General features: G+C 34.4%; 1 protein-coding gene across 1 annotated transcript; it reads right to left on the reverse strand.

Moving 5' to 3' along the window:
• Positions 1 to 244: 244 nt before the first annotated feature.
• LOC128178517 (delta(14)-sterol reductase LBR-like) lies at positions 245 to 20,462 on the reverse strand. The gene is made up of 20 exons (XM_052845723.1): positions 20,293 to 20,462; positions 18,495 to 18,616; positions 18,336 to 18,392; positions 17,045 to 17,208; positions 16,374 to 16,468; positions 15,863 to 16,019; positions 14,822 to 15,097; positions 14,467 to 14,558; positions 12,740 to 12,835; positions 11,732 to 11,838; positions 5,858 to 5,876; positions 5,196 to 5,453; positions 4,436 to 4,603; positions 3,959 to 4,142; positions 3,579 to 3,773; positions 3,146 to 3,369; positions 2,380 to 2,548; positions 1,984 to 2,064; positions 1,755 to 1,877; positions 245 to 1,150 (listed from the first exon to the last, which is right to left on the reverse strand). The coding sequence occupies exons 1-20, from the start codon at positions 20,338 to 20,340 to the stop codon at positions 990 to 992; spliced, it is 2,796 nt and encodes a 931-aa protein (XP_052701683.1). The 5' UTR covers positions 20,341 to 20,462; the 3' UTR covers positions 245 to 989.
• Between the last annotated feature and the right edge of the window lie 4 nt (positions 20,463 to 20,466).

Genomic DNA, 20,466 nt, shown 5'->3' on the forward strand with positions numbered 1-20,466 from the left:
GCTTATATAGGGATTGTATGGATAGTAGGCAGGAAATAGAACATGGTGACAATGCTTTTTACTAGTGGCAGTTTTCTGCTTGTCATGTCAAATTACTTTCTCAGAAAGGACCATGGTCACTATCTGAAGATTCCAAGTTGAAATGTTTCACATATTGTGATAATTCTGATCCTTTGGATCAAGGATTTTAATTTGTGTTTAATACAATCTTATTAGGAATTTACATATAAAATGAAAACAAAAACCATCTTTTATATTTTATTTTTAGCAGTTTAAGAGTATTTTGAAAAATATTTTGTCACACAGAATTTGAGCTAATGTTTTTTGAAAATAGTCATAAAGTGTCCAAGAATCTTACAACTTCAAGTGCATGTGTACTGTCACCCAAAACTTGTTTTATAGAGGGACCACTTTCTATATCTCAGGTCTAAGTCATGGTGAAATTTAAGTACACATCAAACATTAAGTGACAACAAATTTGATGTAGTTTACAACAAACATAATCAGGCACAAATAGTTATGTACAAATACATGTATTTACACTATTTACAAATGAAGACATAATTTCTAAACTTTTGGTCATAAAATTGTTACATCAGGAATAAATAAACCTAATGGCACATCACTAGATGAAATGCTGAATTAAATGTAAAATGATAATACTTCTACAGCCCTGAGAAAACTGTATTGCCACCAAACTCAAAAATGAACAATGAACAAATATCAATTAAAATCCTACATTTGTATTGTATACATTTCCCTAAAATAATTTTCACCATCATAAAACAATTTTTTGTTGTAAAAACTTTACTTTTCTCAAAAATAAAAAACAAACTAAAAAATCATTATACATTACATTAAAAATAAGAATGATTCTGACAGAAATAAAATGTGATAAAAATTTAAAAAAAAATAATTTAACTACACTTTACATTAAAACATGACTGACAGGAATAAAACTTTTTGGCATGTGTCTGTATTGGCTGCGCTCAGTAAACGAGGGGGCAGATTCTGTACTTGACACGCTCACAGTAACGGTCCCAGCTGGCTTTGTATTTCTTAGCACAGTGCTCGGAGTCCCTCATTTCTCGGTGGACCAGCAGGATTGTGAAGTACACAGGATAGAAGTAGGGCAGGGGTGTACTGGAACCTACACAAGGACAAAAATAATGTATCACCACAGACTACAAAATAACTCAATATTACTGGAGCCATATCACCACAGACTACAAAATAACTCAATATTACTGGAGCCATAACACCCTAGACTACAAAATAACTCAATATTACTGGATCCAAAACACCCCCTAACTAGACTACAAAATAACTATGCAACAAATGTTGCATCTTATTCAATCATTGCATTATGTTTCATAATGTACTGTAAACATATTATATTTAGCGTCTACGATATTTGGCGGAATATGATTTTTTAACATGTTAGCGTGGATTTGATACAGCGCATTTCTGATTGTACTTATTTATCTACTTATATATTTTACATTTGGCGGTATCCTTGATTCAGCGGCCAGCGTTTTCCGCCAAAAACGCTAAATAGAATACACAGCCAAATGTAATATGTTTACAGTATTTACAAGTGTTTATAAATCATGAAAAATAACTATAAAAAAAAAATTCATTATAAACCTAAATTAAACATACAATGATTCAAGACATTTGTTTCTTTACTTTAATATATTGCTATTGTTATTGATGCTGCATGGAGACTTGATTTCAATCGTTAGAACACCTACCACATGCCAGGGACCAGGACAGAGCCATCAAGATGTCTCCAAAGTAATTCGGCTTCCTACACATTCCCCACCATCCTGACACCAGCAGCTTCTTTCCAGTTGACGTGGGGATCGTCTCCAAATCTGAAAACGGTAAAAATGTTTCTTTATTCCTTTAATAAAATATTTTTATTCCTTTTTTATTTATTAATGATTAGATTTTCTGAAGCTGACCATGAAGTAAACTTACGTGCTAGCTCTGGGTTGTAGGGGTTCTTCCTGAACTCATTTTTCTGAGAGTTGCTGCCCCTGAAGATTGTATAGCCAACCACTACAAACAAAAATTTTGTTATAAAATACAATGAATACAGTGTACAGGGTTACACAGGGGAGACTACTGGATTTCAATCACAAATTAAAAGACAACTTGATTGTTTTCCCAGTTGCCACTGTACTAGTATGTAGCTATCTTAAACAAACCCCCTCCATTTCCCCCTCATGTCTAAGAAAAAAATTTCAATGGGTTAACGCAAACCTAATGCCCAGTACACAAGGAATTTGACATTTCTTGACCTCATAGGAGTAAATGGCCTAGTTCTGACTTGGTAAATTGGTCTTGGTATCACAATGTTTAAGATACACTTACTGTTTAAGATTGCGATTCCAGCCAGACAGTACCAGGGGAGAGAGTCGCCATGTTCTTGCAGGAATCGGGTCTGTAAACAATACAGGAATGGCACCCAGACTAAGTCCCCAAACACCAACATAAAACCAAAGCCATCCGTAATGATGTCCATTGTAGTCAAAATAGCATCCTGTGATTTCAATCAAAGAATTAATTATGGCATAAAGAACTGACGAACAGTTGTTAAAACAAAACAGAACACTATCAGTTTTTAGTTCCAATGAATTCAGAATACTATGCTTCTACATGTAACTTCAAATCAAAGCAAAACACATTCAGCTTCCATGCATTTCTTGATAATGTAAATTCCAGGCTTGGGGCGAATTACATAGTAAAGTAATGCATTACATTACCATTACTTCATGAATTTGGGCATTAAATTACCATTACCATTACTTAATTTTCTTGAAGTAATGCATTACATTACCATTACATGAGTAAAGTAATGCATTACCATTACCATTACTTTGTGAAAAGTCGACAAAAAGTGTTGAAAAAAGTAATTAAAAGCTGATTAAAAAGTTTTTGCAAATGTTTTATATATAAAACACGCTAAAACATATTTACAGGTTCATGTTTACTCTCAGGCTCAAATTCAATGACTTGAACAAGACTGCAATTCAACCTGCTCTCCAGTCAACATTCTTTGGAATTTACTAAATTCCAAAGAATGTTGACTGGAGAGCAGGTTGAATTAGTGTGAATGTTGTTAATTTGTTATACTAACCTCAAACCAGAGAGCATCAGCCACATAGAGGGCTTGGAAAGCGACCACCATCGTGAGGGCTGGGGGAAAGGTGCCAGTCTTTTGGTAAGCCTCAGTCAGGAACACCAGGTTAATCATCAACCAACCAATCAGACCGGGCCGCAGCTCACAGAAAAACTTCAGGTCAAAGCTACCAATCCGTGGATTCAGCTCATGTCCGATGAAGAAATCATACAGGACATTTCCTGCAGGAGAAACATGTTTGTAAAGGTTAGGGAAAATTGTTGACTTTCTGTGCAGGGCTGTCAGATACATGACATTTACAGCCAATTCTCTCTGCAATAGCTTAAAAGAGTCTATCAAATGTAAACAATTCAATGCATTTAAAAGTAATATAGTAAACAATATCCTAAAAATGCATGATCATCTCTTATCATTTCACAGCAATGTTTACCTGTGTTCCCTCCCGGGGCAAGCTTGCTGTTGGGGCCGCGCCTGGCCTTGATGTACAACAGGACACTCATCACAAAGGAGAAGATTGTTCCTGTGGTGATCAAAGCGATGAACTTGTCATGAACTTTCTTGACTGGGTATCCCAAGTACACCGCTCCACCAAATGCAGCCAAACTGATCAACATGGCATAAAAGCCTAGAAAAGAGTCAACTATATAAGATTCTTATAAAAAAAATCCATGCATAAATCTTCAAATTTAAACAGCTTCCTTTTTGTTCATCTATTTATTTTCAAGGACTTTCTGCTCTTATCTTTGTAAGCCTTCTTGGTCTATAATTGGAATAAAATTATCTGATACCTACAACTTATATCTCCCTTACCATTACATCTATACACAAGTCTCTCTCCTGACCTCAAAGGTTGACCTTTGACAAGTCGTCCAATGGGAAGCAGATAAATGAAAGCTTGGAAAGCGATCCAGCCCAGGTATATGGCGGCTGCCTCCCAATCAAAGAACAGCTTCAGGTCGGTCGGAATCTTCATCTTTCGGGGTTTACAGCTTTTCTGGAATCAACAAGATATTTTTACATACATTGTATTTGTAAATAATGCACCTTATTTTACAAGGTTCTGATTACTTATATATGATTATTAAGTCTATAAATTAATGACACTAACTAAATTTTAAATAATTGCAAATCATACTAAGATCAACTTGGTAGAAGGTTTAACACACTAGGACTGTTATTTTTTTAACTAACCTTGCAATGAAACCTGGCCATTAGAAAGCCTGGATATTTAAAATCCTCTATCCAATTAATGACATCACCCTTTGTTCAACATCAAATAAAGCTCACCTTGTCGCACATGATGTTCAGTCCGTACACAGTGATGGGCAGCACAAACAGCATGAAGAATGAGCCGATGGCTCCCCCAAACTCACGATGAGTTGTCTTGGGGACTCGCTTAGACTTATCCATTGATGGAAGAGCTTCTAAGGGTTCCTTAAATTCTGGATCTTTTGCCTAAGAATTACAAAAAATTCATGTTTAAGTTAGTCTCATTAAGCTCATTTGTCATAAACTAAACTAAACATATACTGCAGCTTTCAATCATCATGAATGAAATAATACAAAGAACACAGACTTTGAAGGGAATTTTTTTCATGAGTTCTATTCACACTTTGCGTTTTACAATATAAAATGTGTAAGTAACTAACATTAGATGCAAGAGGTTTGCACTGAAGCAACAAGTCAGAGAGCAAGGCAAGTCCTAGGTTATGACACAGAATTATATTAAATTTGATGTTAAAATCCAATTAAAGACCCAAACAGAATCCATGATAAACAAGCTACTAGTGCTGTTGTCTTATCTTGATTAAACAAAAGGTTCATGACAAAATATAGTAAGTTTGTGCCTATTACCAGGAATGATACCAACAGTAAATGATACATTTTACACAAGAAAAGCTTGCTCTGTGTATATCTAACAGTAAGATTTATTTATTGATTGAAGAGCTTCCAAGGGTTTTTTGAATTGATCATTATTCAAATGGAATGAGCACAGAACTCTCATCTGCTTTTATTTAACAGAGTTATCCCACTGTAGGCACTGTACCTTGTTCTCCAGTCTGGCTGACCGTCTGGTGGGGGTGACCGCTCGCTCCACCGATCGTCCACGCCTGGCTGGGGACTGGGGTTTTCCCCTGGTAGGAGTGTCAGCTTTGGATCTTGCTGGTGAAGCAGTCTTGGTGCGGGCAGGGGATCGTGTCTTTCTCTCTGCAGTGGGAGGCGACTTCAGAACTTTTCTGCTTCGACTTCGTGAACGACTTCTTGACCGACTTCTAGATGAAGACTTGGACGTGGACCTCTTACCCTGAGAAACACAGTTTAATAAAGGTTTTATTTAAACTGACCCTTGTCAAAAAGCACAGCACATGTTCTTGAAATTATTATCTCATTTTTCAAATACCGGATAATATGTACATAACCACTGTAATCCATGCATTAATTACATTTTTTGTTATCATTATGAAAGATCAGTTTCATAACCATACTAAAGTGGGCAAAGTTCAAAGATCTTATTTGTTTTTGCTTAAACAAAAAAAAATCATTTAATATTCAGTGCATTACATTTAATTCACTCTTACCTGAATGTATTAAGTAAGGTGCATGTAATTACATGTGCTTACGGTAGAAGAGAACTTTAAACACAAACCATGTGACTAACACAACAGGAAATTCCCTTTCTAAATATAACCCTGAACTCTGTTTACTCACTTTTCTTGGTGATGGCATCCTTGTAGAATTTGTACAAACAAACTAGAAAATCAACAACAACAGCAATTTAAGATTTCATAATTTAAAATATTCTCTTAAAGTCTGTCCCAAGTTATTTTTGCTACATATTTGAACGATTTTTAATAAAAATACACATACCTGTGACTGAAGTGCAATTAAAATCGATGGAAGGGAAAATTCCCAAGATAACTTCATTCACACATTATCATTTTTCCCTCGTAAAAAATTCACAGGAACCAAAACAGATTTCCTACGGAGATTTATAATGGGGAATGTTGACATCTTTTCTCCATTCGGAAATACTCGGGACCCCTCGCGCAATTTTTCAACGTTATCATCCGGGCGTCTTCATCTCCTTGGCAATGGGAAAACCTCGTAGACTTTTTATTTTTAGCCGTGTACTGATACCCGACAAGCTAGAGGGGGCGTTTCAAAGGGGAAATCTTGGGATTTTTTCATACTATTGAATGAACATCGTCTGAACCAAGAGGTATTTATAAATACTGAATAATTTAAGAAAATATGCGGCAAAAATATCTTGGGACAGACTATAGGCAATATAGATTTCTTGGTTTCAAGATTAAATATTATTTGGGTTTTTTTTATTTAATAAACACTACTATATACAATTTTTAACAAATCTTATATAATACATGCATTTAAATAACAACATTCAAAAATTTAATAACAATATATCTGTCAACACAGAGAAAGGGTGTGATATACGGTATAGGTCATTGAGTAAAAATAAGTTCCGACCTGCATGACATTCTTTTAAAAAATTCCCCGGATAACAACAGATCAAATTACAATCATAATTGTTCAGCATTTGTTCATGTTCTGTCAATTTTTTCCATTCCAAAAACGTTACATTTTACTTCAATTTCTCGCGGAGTAAATTGCAAGTAGGCTAGTTTCTAAATGAATACTACATGTACAGTACTTTCAGTATGCCGTCTTTGAGAAACAAACTCTGGACGTCTCGGCGTCAGACTATAGTATTTTTATAACTAACGTTACTCATGCTAAAAAGATTGTAAATTAAATGTGCATGCAACTTTTGTTTAAACGTTTAATATCAATTCTTAATACCCAGACTTGTCAGGGACGCATATGGATTTTAAAACATGTGGACAGCGTCATATGTAAACAGACTCGACAAAAGAGAAAGTGGACGCCTCATCGGAATGTCCATGTATAACATTAGTGTTGCAAGGTAACACTTACCTCTTAAATATGCAGATCTAAAATCTTGTTATAAACAAGTTAAAATAATATTTCATTCATTAAAATCAAAAACGTAAACAAAGATTTAAAATTACCCTGAAAATCCTTTCTTCTTCCTGTGCTACTCAGGGGACGCGATAGTATGCTTGGCGGGCTGTAATTTGATTGGCTGTTTAGAAACCCCCCATTTGATTGGTCGATTTTATTGCATCTATAGTTAGTTTCAATGTTAAAGAACCCCAAATTGCTATAGTGTATTTCAAAACCCCTGAGGACTCAAATGTCAAATAAACTTTGCATTCAATTCAATTATATTCCTGTATTTAATTCTTGTATATTTACAAACTGAATATTTTTTATATCTAACCTCATGATTTGCTATGTCCAAACAGCTAGACTAGGCCTACTTTATATAACTTTCTTTGTAATGAATGAATTATGATTAGAACTATTCTTTTTTGAGAAGTGGACAGGCATAGCCTACATAGCTATGCCTCTCCTCTTCTGAAAAGAGAATAGATTGGAAACTGAATGAAGCTTTAAATGAAATGAAGATCATAATACCAGTGACGTAAATCCGTTAAATTGGAGGTGGCTAGCTATATATGAATTGCTCAATATTGGTAGAGTGCCTGACAGTCAGATTAGAGATTCAGGAGGCCAGTTCCAAGTTTTTGTCCATCATTATTTCTTCCATCCTGTTATATTTGGTGCCCGGACAGTGCACATGATCAACCTGGAACTGACAGGTATAAATCCCGTTAGGGGAAAATAACTTGGGATGTTGATCCTCCAGTGCAAAGCTTATTTAAGATGGAAGAATGTGACGCCAAACGTTTTGATGACCTATGATATATATTAGCTCAACTGTTAAAACTGCAGTGAGTGCATAAGTGACCTCAAACTAAAAAAAAATCAGATTCAGGGGATCCATGCTCAATTCCTGGTCTGATCTGTCATTAAATATCCCACTGTTATAATACTAAAATTACTTCATTTTCACTTTTTATGCGGTCTAGCTCTTCCTTTATTTTAAATACTAGAATTTGTCGTCTTATACAGATCTATGAATAAAATAACAGCCACATATGTAGTGCTAAACTCACTCTGGAGCTAAATTCTCCCAAATTATTGGTGAACATTTACGTGATCAGCAACTGTGCATTTTTTGCTGACACATTCCTCTCTGAAAGCAAACTGGGCTGTATTTTTGAGAATTTATAATGCTACTAAAACTTGTAATTAATATGATAATTCTGTTTGTAATCTTTATGTGTCATTAATGGGATGAAACAAATTGTTAAATCTTATAAATCATAATGTAGTAAGAAAGGAGGAATGAGCCTATAAATGGAATGCCAATATATGGATGGACCGGGAGTCGAACCCAGGACCCCTGCAACGCTATTCTAGATCTTTACCACTAACAACTACCTAGGCTGATATATACAATTAATATAGCCAGACTACTGCATTCCTCCCTCCTTAAATGATCTTTGCCTTCAAAAATCACAGCAGGCTCTCTCTACTGACAAGAGTTATTCTGTCCAACCAGGGGTTGGTCACAGCACCAAATGTAGAAGGAAAGGAGGAATATAAGCATATAAGTACATTGAAAAGATATGAGTGGACCGGAAATTGAACCCTGGAACCTCTACAACTCTACTCAGGAGCTCTACCACTGAGCTTCCCAGGCCAATATCCATGGTACATATAGCCCCAACTACTACATTGATAAAGATTTCTGTACAATGGAATATATAATAGCAAATCAATTTTTGAACAGGACAAAAATAATTTCCATTTGCTTAAGAGCCTCTTAATAGCTTTTTCCATCAAATATGATTAATACAAGTTTACCATATAATTTTGTAGGTCATTTTAAAAGTAGATTTAAGGTACTTCACTACACCGAGACTTATACTTTTTAAGACACTACGTCACAAGATGGCGATTTAAATGTTTTGTTAAACTGTTTGTATCAATCGATTCAGATGTATATCGTCATAGCTCAGTGGTTAAAGTATCAGGCTTGTGAACCGCAGGTAATGAGTTCGAATCCACCTGGGGCTTTTGTTCATGTTTACTGAATGACATTTTTGAAAATATCATTTTTTATCTTAAATTGTACATTTTCTCGCCTCTTTGATATATATAATTCTTATCCATCATTCTTTCTATCATAATCAAGTAAATTTCTGCTGATTTGAGAAACTATTTCAAGGTGTAGTGAGGTACCTTAAATTGCAATTCCTCAATAACAATTTTCAACATGAAAGCTGCAGCTCATATTGCTTTGCTTGATCATTGTCATAGAAGATCAACATCTCAGGTTTTTAAAATCCTCAGATGTAATCAAAACATTGTAAGTTCTAAATTGTGTCACCTAAATCTTTACAAAGTACATGTACAAATATGCTGTACCAACTAAAAGAGAGAGAGAGAGAGAGAGAGAGAGAGAGAGAGAGAGAGAGACATTTGAATTGAGATACTATGCACAAAAAAATTTGAGTATCTAAAAAATGTTTTTTTAATGTCACTTTATTTTACTAGATTTTTCTCACTTCATTATATAAGCATCTTTGGTATTTTAACAAAACATTATACAATATCATTTGTCCATAATCATAGGGGGCCACTTTTCCAAGGTTCCTTGATTTAAAACTTGGATGTCAGACATTGTCTAGATAAAAAGCTTTACAATACAGTTAACCCTAATAATAACTAGGTCCAAAGGCTCAGTGCATTCACTTCACCATATCTGAAAATCTTTATATCCATATAATAAATTCATTATAAAAGTATAAAAAAATTCACAATATACATAACTTTCAGGTGAGTTCACTAAAGTATTGACCACCAACAAGAAAAAATTAAACTTATTAAACTGTAAATTAAAAAAACATATTATTAATCAATTATTTTAGAAAAATACATGTCATTAAGGAATGAATTTAATTTTTACCTATGTTATATGAAATAACATAACTTTGGCAGTATACGATTTATAAACAACAAAACAGCTTGTAAAAAGTGTAAACAAGAAAATTCAACTTATTCCTTATAATTTAATTTTCTACTAATAAAAACAGAAAACAAGGCCTATTATTTTGAAAATGAGTTAAAATTTTTAAAATTTGTACAAAATTTAAATGTTACCATCAAATGGATAAATATATTTTTCTCGCACGCCGTATTGGGGCATAAGCAAGTTATCTTATACAAATTGAATATAAATGAATTTGTTTTGTTTACCAAATGAGGCATTACAACCATAATAAGATTATTCAAACAAATTCTAAGTCTTGAGACCTTAAAACAATCTTTTTCAAGAGATGCAAATTTTGTTATTTTTTTCATAAATAGAACTAAAATAACTTTCATCAGAGTTTGTTATAATGACAGCACTTTGCATATAGCTGTTAGAAACTCTGTGGGGGATTCAATAAATCTTTGCCACATCTGTGGTTTCACCTGTGGTTTCACTTTAATTGCCTTCCTACTTTATGAGTTTTACTGCATGTTTGAATTCAATAATTTTAACCAATTACAAGTATCTGGTTATGATTCTGTTGATGGCAAATGAGCTGTCACTCAGCTGTGTACAACATGTACATGTACACATAAAGCAAAGACTAAATTAATTAACTGGCATTTTGATTGGGACTCTTAAAAATTACAGGATTAATATGAAACTTATAGTATAAATATGATGATTTCCTTTTTTTCCTTTTACCCGGGTATGTACATCTGATTACTGATCCATTTGATATACGAATATGACTGATTGCATGATTTAGAAAAGTAATACACCATGCTATAAAAACAGAGCAAAAAATAATGATTTAAACAGTCTTTATCAAAACCATACGGTCAATTGCTCTAAGTCAAGAACAATTGACTACAGAGCCAGTAAAATTGAAAATTGGATACTAGGTCTGACTTGCCTAGAGAATGGCAGGAGAAGTTGCATTTGTTACACAGACGACAAAAATTTCAAAAAGTTGGAAATAACATACATAGTTTCTGATGTGATTTATTTGTTCATGTACAGGCACTATGGAGGACCTCCTATATCATCTTAAGGCCTGTGTCTTATAAAAGTTTTGGAGAAGAGTGCAAACATTTAATCAGAAGTACCTTACAACCAATAAATGCTAAGTTTAGGGAGCTATCCTTTTGACTGTAAAGTTCTAATGCCTCGGATTTGAGTCAACAATATGTATAACAATTGAAATAAATACTGGTACCTACATTATTAAAATAAGATTATGATAATAGCACATAAATACTTCACAATATACGATAAGCAAGAAATCTGAAGAAAACCACAGATAATCTTGTCTGATTCTTTCTAGAATAGAATTGCTGTTACAGTGTCCACACTCCTTTCATTGTATCACTCAATCAATCACATGACCACTCTAAGACAAATTAAGATGTCACATGACTACGTCCACTCCTTGGGCTTGGTATACTTAGACGTCACATGATCTTCCATTTGAAAGTCAACATGGCTTTCCCTAGCAGAAGAACAGAATATAATAGAAATCAGTATCCTTCGTTTGTTAATTCAGTAATAATAAATAATTGGTGATATTTTTTACAACAGAATTTCACACATACTTCCAGCAGCGATTGCAGTAAAGGTCAAGGTCACATCCATGGCACCTGATGGTGGCGTCCTCCGTACAAATGGAGCAGTATGGAAGTTCATCTTCCTCTATCTCCTCCTGTAAAATTCAAAAGTCATGACTCTCAGCGTTTGCTTATTATGAATTTTACCTTGCTCTCTGGGGGTGATCACATGGACAATTCTGATATAGCTGCAGGTCTATAGCTCTCGTTCTGAAAAAAATTCAGATTGACGACCTAGGAGCTACTGTAACAGTTACATGCATCTAAAAAGTGGTAATTTAAGGCACACAAAAAAATTACACTAGTTTTGATCTGACTAACCTTATTTCCACACAAATTCTCATCGTCTCCTGGAGACTCCAGCCACGGGTTTTGTGTCCATTCTATTTCCACAAACATAGAATGGACGCAAAACCTAAAAATCTAATGCCATTAAATTTTATGGGCAATTTACTACTCGTATAGTCACCTTAATTGCCCCAGACTTTCTCTTAAACACGCTAACCTACCTCGAGAAATGAAGTATGATAAATTTACGTACAGATCAAGAGTCACCATTTTTACATGTAAACAAAACTGCCCCACTTCACTTTACGGGGCTGGTGATAATGTTAAAAAGAATATCAGAGGAAAGTAAAGTGATGATATTGTAGCAAAATGTCCAAGGAATTATCAGTCCATATGAATTTTTTCAGACTGGGAGCTACAAACCTGTAGCTAATTCTGATAGCTACAGTTTGAAGTTTATGCAAATAGATCTGAATGACAGACTATTTTGTCATACAGGAATAGGAATAATTATTAATATGCAGATTTAAATAATGGAAAAATGCATTAGTCTCAAGATTTGTAGAAAATAAATATCATCCTTGGTTCAATTTCTATTTACAGTTAATTAGATCTTTCAGTTTTTATGTAATGCAACAAAACCTTCCAAAGTTAGGTGTTTCTAGAACAATCATACAGACTACCGATACATTACAGACAGTGAGGTACCTGTTCTGGTTTGGGGGCCTTTCTAGGCTTGTTACTACTATTGACAGAGATTCCATCCTTTGCTGCTGCCTCATCTAACTTGTCCTCTTCCATTATCTGTCAAAAGTTTAAATCATTGCTAATTAGGATTGTTATTCGCTGTCAAGATGAAATATGTAAAGTTGATCAAGTCAGTAAGCGAAAAGGTGAGCCTACTATGGACTTAGTTAAACATCCAGACATATTTCCATAAGCTGTCAATAAAATGTGAAATAAAGGTTTCACTTTGTCAAGGACCAAAAATTTTGAGATAAAAATATCTATAAGAAAGAAGTATAATTAGAAGTACATTCTGGCCTACATGTTGCCAAATTTATTTTTCTATTGGCTGATCAACATAAAGGATGGCAATATGAACTTGATGCTTTTTTTGACAGAGCAATACTGTAAAACGAGAAAATATGGCGCACTACAAATTTTAGCGCCTTTGGCGCAACTGTCTCTAAGCGCTAAAATTAATAGTGCGCCAACGATTTTCCATATGTATTAAGTTTCTTCAAGTTGCAAAACAATAACGTCAGTCCATTTTTAAGGCTATATAGAAGTGTTCATTTAAATATCAGATGCTGTCGGTTCTGTTTGTTTAAACAATTACACAAGTAAACGGTATGGGTTATCGGGTATAAGTGCCTAAACATGGATTACTTAATTCAGTTTTAATTGCTTTTTAATATTTCTCATTAGCACCTTGAAAATTGGGCTTCTCCCCATGCCCAAATTTGAACTAAATTTAGGGCGTGATCATTATTCAAACAACAACATTTTTGTATTCTTTTTTAAAGAAAAGATGCATGCGCTAAAATATAATTGCGCTAATGTACTGGCACTTGCGTTTGCGCTAAAATACGTATGCGCCAAATTTTCTCGTTTTACAGTATATGGTTCATAGCAAAACAACTCTAAATAAAATTAATACCGGTATTCATTTTACATACATGTAGATGAATGCTTTAAAAAAATTAGACAACAATCTCCTTAAAAAACCAATTTTGATCCCTACTGTAGTCACATAGGTAAGTCTTAAAGAACTATGACATCCAGCTGTGATCTGTTAAAATGATACATCAATGCCAAACTGAGTGTTACGAGTACAAGTACCTGTTTGATGATGTCACTGGCCAACTGACCGTTACTGGTACAAGTACCTGTTTAATGATGTCACTGCCCAACTGACCGTTACTGATACAAGTACCTGTTTGATGATGTCACAGCCCGACTGAGCGTTACTGGTACAAATACTTGTTTGATGATGTCACTGCCTAACTAACCGTTACTGGTACAAGTACCTGTTTGATGACTGTTACTGGTACAAGTACCTGTTTGATGATGTCACTGCCCAACTGACTGTTACTGGTACAAGTACCTGTTTAATGATGTCACTGCCCAACTGACCGTTACTGATACAAGTACCTGTTTGATGATGTCACTGCCCGACTGACTGTTACTGGTACAAGTACCTGTTTGATGACTGTTACTGGTACAAATACCTGTTTGATGATGTCACTGCCTAACTAACCGTTACTGGTACAAGTACCTGTTTGATGACTGTTACTGGTACAAATACTTGTTTGATGATGTCACTGCCTAACTAACCGTTACTGGTACAAGTACCTGTTTGATGACTGTTACTGGTACAAGTACCTGTTTGATGATGTCACTGCCCGACTGACTGTTACTGGAACAAGTACCTGTTTGATGATGTCACTGGCTTGTTGTTCCTCATTGTCAGTGTCTGAATTCTCAGCCTGATTTTCTGGATCATCAGTGCCTGACCCCTCACCTGAAAAAAATACCAATCAAGGACCTGAATTCCAAGCATCATACATCGTGTACCTGTTTAAAACTACATTTTTTTAACCCGACAAATCAAATCGAAACATTTTTATCAAAAAGCAGTTAAAAATACAAACTATTAGTAGTTATCAGTTGACTGTTGAACTACTGCACTTTCTTTAAATAATGGGAGATGAGAGTTGTCTTCCCTGTATTACTTTCTGTTGTAAAATGCGATGAAGTCTTTTCCTTTTCTTTTTGAAGCCTTACCTTGTTTATTGACGTCCTCGTTCTGTCGACCTTTGATTTCCTGCAGTCGTTTCATGATGTTCTTGTCTTTCTCCAGATTCTTCAGAGCCCGCCGTGCCTCCAGCTCGCACTCCTCGCTCGTCTCCTCCATTATTTTGTTTATCTCCTCAGCACTTATCTCCCCTCCATCCTCATTGGACTTTTTACCATTGTCATCTGTGATGTTTTTTACATAAGGTTTCGTATCTTTGGTTTCTCCTCGATTCAAATCATTTTCGTTGGTGGAAGCACTCTGATCTTTAAGAAATGACACCAGCATGTACTTATGTTATGAAAATACATAATACATCAATAGACATATCTGGTCCTCTTCCACCTTTCAGTTTCTATTTCACTTTTTATGTTCTTCTACATGTCATGTGAATACAAAGATAAACTGATGTGTCTTTGTTCTTTGATATTGTTCAGTTAAGACATCCATCCCCTGAGCCAAACAAATTTTGAGATAAGTCAGTTGAATAAAGATTTCTTTTTTGTATTTTTTATAAAACACTGCACTCAGTTAAGTCAACATTCAAACCCATTTGTTAGAAGATCAGTCTTCTTTGGCAGAGGGCCAACTTGCTGACATTTTCAAAAATAATTTCATTCAATATTCTTAAACCACTTAAGGAATAATCATTTTTTTGACAAGTGAATGAATATCATTGTTATCTGAATAAAATATATTAGAATCTACATGATCTGTGAGAATTTCTCCACAAAACTGTGATGAAACGAATCAGAAATGAACACTGTATTTATCAAGTTTAGACAACTCCAGCGAGTCAAGCCATAGTCAGTAAATGACACTGTCCCATGACCTTGGATCATTGGAATGGTGTCTCTTAGTGTGCATCTTTGCTATATATAAGATTATCCAAATTTCCACACCTGGGACCCCTCAATACCCTATTGTTAACACCTTCAGAATTTACCTTCTTGATTTTTGAAATTGTTTAATTAATGAGACTGTTCAAGCTTCAGTTTACAGTTTTTATGAGTCTGCTGGTTCATGCTAACCAGTATTTCTTTCTCCCTTTAGACCAGCTAATCTGCCCTCCAACTCAGTGATGTTATTCGGGAGCCTGTTTTCTAGGTCCATTTCATTAGAGATTTCATCCAGGAGATCATCTATCTGAAGTTGCTGGGTTTTGTGTTCGACCGGCTTATGGGCTGTCTATAAAGACATAATTATAGTCAAGTACTCATATCTCAAACACTGATATCTCCAATACAATGGATATGTGGAAGTGATTTTTAAGTCCCAACTACTTATTTTTTAAGTATTATACTCTCGATATCATAATCGTATATCTCAAATACTTGGATATCTTGAAGTTTTTAGCAGTCCCATCTAGTTCTAGATAACGAATTATAACTGTATGTTATTTCATTCCATGTAACGATATACTTAGTTGGCACATTTATAATTTTATTTACCTGTAAGAATAAAAAATAAGAATCTGGAACTCCTTGATTTGAGAATTGTCACATTGTGTAGTAAAACTAAATGTAAGATTCAAGAACATACCATTTTCGTCTGGGAGGCCTGTATATCTGGATTCTCTCCCTTGAGTCGAGCTAGCCTCTCTTTGATTTCTTTCTCCGAAACATTTTCTTTAGCAACTGTCATAAAACATGGTAAAAAGGCGATATAAAAACAGATCAATAAGCATTGACTTAGATTACATGATTTACATTAAAAACATTAAATCTGGAGTTGCCTCTTAAAGACACATTGTTACACTAGATTACTTCATTTTACTGAGGATTTACAAAAATGTAGGGTGAATAAGTATATTGTGGTACATGTAGATGATTAATGAAACAATGCACATTTTGGTAAAGGTGTACAAACACCAGGTATACATATATGAGGTATATAGACAATTTCTGGAAAGGTGTGTTGTTTACAGCCTACAGATACATGTATGTAGGACTTTAGGAGGAAAGGGTATTGATTATATATACAGTGACTACAAATATTCCAAGGCCATTAAAATACTGAACACAGCTGTAGAATTTTCCCAATATTTAATGACATATATTAACAAAGTGCTTTCACAGATTCATCTCCTTGTGCTGTGAAATGTGCAGCTGTTAACAAAATGTTTTTATTAAGCATCTAAAAGAAGTAAACCTCATTGGGTATTAACAATTAAGCTGCAAGCTGTTAACTTGACTACTAATTCCCATGCTTACCCTGTTCTGGGGGTTTCTGCTTTAGTTTATGTAGCCTCTCCTCTATCTCTCGCTCCGGTGTGGAATGGGAGGGGTGTTTGGAAGACCCTTTGGAACCAAGGTGAGTTTTCTTGGAATGACTATCTTTGCCGTGCTTTTCTTTTTCCTGCAGTGCTGCTAATCTCCTGAATTATTAAGCAAACCAAAATTGGAGCATAAGAAAGTACTTATAATTAAAAGCAGTTGTTTGGGGGTAAGTTTTCCTGATAAAAAAAAATCAAGTCTGGTAATTTTACAGACTTGTAGCTAATTAAACTCATTATCTGGAAGAAAAATCAACAGATAATTTTTTTGTGTGTCAGGTTTAGGTAGTGGTGAGAATTATTATCTGAATAATGATATAATATTTCATAATGCAACAAAGGTGAAGATACCAACTAAAACTTAATATAAGTAAAGATTTGGCAAATTAATAATTTTTAAACTTATCTGAACCTAAATGACAGGATTTACACTTTCAACAGTTATATTCTATTCAAACATTGGTTATTCATGACTAATTCCTTGGTTCTCAGGCCTGCACGCATCTGCACATTTCCCATCTTTATCATTAAATGAATAAACTAAATTTTCGATAGTGCGCTTGCTTATTCTGGAAAAAAAATTCTGGATTAAGGACTGCATTTTAGATACCCAAGTCAGTAAAATGCTTGCCTTGATAAAGAACATACATGTAATTGCAAACATGGCGATGATTCAGATTTAATTACATATAACAATTGCAAATGTCTGCTGAATCTAGTTACGAGACGCTGTGTTTAAGTTATGATCGCAACAGCAATGATTTTAGTTTAAATATATGAAGAAGAATGTCGTATAACCTCAAATGTATATAGGAGAACAGTTCCTGCTGCTTGTACTTACTAAATATCCCATAATGCTTCAACACATGGCTTTCTCAAGCCTCATAGTTGTGGTGTTTCTTGATGAACATAATGACTTATTTATTTTATTAAGTTTGAGGTAATAAATCTGATACAGTCATTGTAACAATTTTTTTGCTTTAAAAGATTGCTTTTTCTGGATTTGAATAAAAATTGCACATTTTTTAAATAAAAAGAAAAATACCACATCTTTTTTTAACCAAGAGATTAATTTTTTATGGCCTAACTGTACACATTTTGGGAGCGCAAGAGTTACTTCCCTTTAAATTCATTAGCTGCCTCCAATCAATGAGTTTTAATTTTGTGAATGTACACATTTCTAGGAATCTATTTCTGAGCATAACAGATAACAAAATACATGCACTAACTTTTTATAAGCTTCTGGGGGAGAAACGTCTCTCTTCTTTTCCTCTGGATTTATCTTCCTGTAAATAGCAGTAGACAAAATTCCCATCATGGATGCTAGATGACATTTCTTACAGAACATAAGTAAGTGGAAGCTATTTATTAATTTTTGTACCACTTACCCTGTTAAGATATTATAACATTTGTTGCAGACTTTATGTTTCTCATTGTTAAGCTTCGGAATCTCACATTTCTTTGTCAAACATTTTCCACAGAAAGCAAATCCACAATTCTTGCAGCCATGCTAAAAAACAAAAGAAAACAAAAGAAAAGATGTTATATGCCATACCCTTCTTACATAAACTTCCAATCCAGCCATACTCGTACATAATCAGTGGACTTGTATCCCAAATCCATTCAACACTTGGTTAAGCTACCCCAGTACATGAATTCTATAGATAGTACTGCATGTATCCATTCATAGAATGAATACAAATGCTTTGAGTTTGTACGCATTGTAACATCTGTAATGCAAGTCCTTTTATTCTTAAAGGTATGACTAATTAATAACAGACTCTGAGTCAAGTTTGTCAGTCTACTCTGTAGGTACTGTACAGAGGTTTTTTTTGCCCCGTTCAAAACTCTTCTTACACTAGTTTTTTTAACACTATAAAGGCTAAGCATCAAATTGCACATCGTCAGAACCCAGGTGTTTACTATCCGTTACACTGCTAAATACACTGCTAAAGCAATGTAACAAATAGTAAACCCCTGGGTTTCGGCGTTGCAAATTGCACACCATGTTGAAAAGGGGGAATTCTCAAATACCAGGTAGGGTTGCTTCATTACTTTGTGAGATCAGCCGTTGAGAAGCTGGAATTCCGTTTTAAACACACAAAGTTACATGCTGGTAGAATATTATCTCAATGTCTTAAAAGCGAATCAACAATATTGAGGTTTGAATCTTAGTGCTTCACCTCGATTTGATTTCTTTACTTAATAATCATGGGGATTTTTCTGTTTCAAGCAGTTTAATGACCACAGACAGTGATTTTTCTGTTTTTGAAAAGGGGACTGTTGCTTTCAAATTGGGAAAAATCATTATTGATAAAAGGTTGGTCAAATGGGAAAGGCTAGTATTATTTACTTTATATGTATAGTTAAACTATACAGTAAATTGAATTGATATTTTTAACTCCATCTTTTGTATATTGTATCACTGTTTTTCCCTTTTGTTTCATTCATTTAAAAATAAACAATTTTCTGTTTCTTGGGGGAAGAGGTTGACAAACAAATATATTGGGAAAATGACAGGTAAATTTGGAGAAAATCTGAAATTTGAAAGCAGAACAGGCCAAAATTCAGATCTAGCAGTAGAAAAATTATTGACAGACCAGTTTGAATAACAGGCTAACAGCCCCAGATAGCTTATAGTTGGTAGTGCACCTGACTATTGATTCACAGGTCCAAAAGAGAATCCCAGTCTTGTCTATTCTTATTTCTCCAATACTATTACATGTAATTTTAGAGAAAGATTACTGATTTTAGACTTCAAGCTTCTTGGGAGGGTACACATATAGGTGGGTGAATGAGCAAACCAACCAGCTGGTAATGGAGAACTCTCTGTTTACAATACTATATAGTATAGGGTGTCCCTTGATGCTATGCCCTATAAAGTTCTATATATACAAAGTAACGGCGTAAGACTGCGTGGCTGAGGAGTCTCAGTATAGTCTAAAGACCATGCATCATTGATGCTGGGATACAGATGGATTTAATCAATATTAGAGTAATTAACTGATTAATAAGAACTAACAGTAGTTCACCTCCTTCACTTTACTATTACTGGCATTAACGCATTTACATTTCATTATTGTATTTAAATAGTATTAGGCATACTGGAAAATATTTGATATCAACATGGTCAATGTTCTATCCAGTGATATATTTTACCAAAAAAAAACTAAAACTAATAGTCACCTCTTTAGAGAAGAAACCAAATCCCGCTCCACAGGAATAGCAAGACATATTTCTTTTGCAAATTCAATCTATCAGTGACTAGAAAGCGGAAATTGTTTGAAAAATATCATTTCTTCGTGTTTGACATAAGAAAATTGTGTATTCTCTCATGATACAGTTTTGAATCTCCGTTAA

This window comes from Crassostrea angulata, chromosome 3, assembly GCF_025612915.1.
Source record: "Crassostrea angulata isolate pt1a10 chromosome 3, ASM2561291v2, whole genome shotgun sequence".
Lineage (NCBI taxonomy): Eukaryota > Metazoa > Mollusca > Bivalvia > Ostreida > Ostreidae > Magallana > Magallana angulata.

What these genes read in the sequence shown, in the direction of transcription:
- LOC128178517 (XM_052845723.1), bottom strand. Translation starts at nt 20,340, where the DNA reads ATGTCTTGCTATTCCTGTGGAGCGGGATTTGGTTTCTTCTCTAAAGAG. An exon ending in CCCCCAGAAGCTTATAAAAA is followed by an intron (nt 17,209 to 18,335) that starts GTTAGTGCATGT and finishes TTAATAATTCAG; the next exon opens with GAGATTAGCAGCACTGCAGG. An exon ending in CAGCCAGACTGGAGAACAAG is followed by an intron (nt 4,604 to 5,195) that starts GTACAGTGCCTA and finishes TGTAATTCTTAG; the next exon opens with GCAAAAGATCCAGAATTTAA.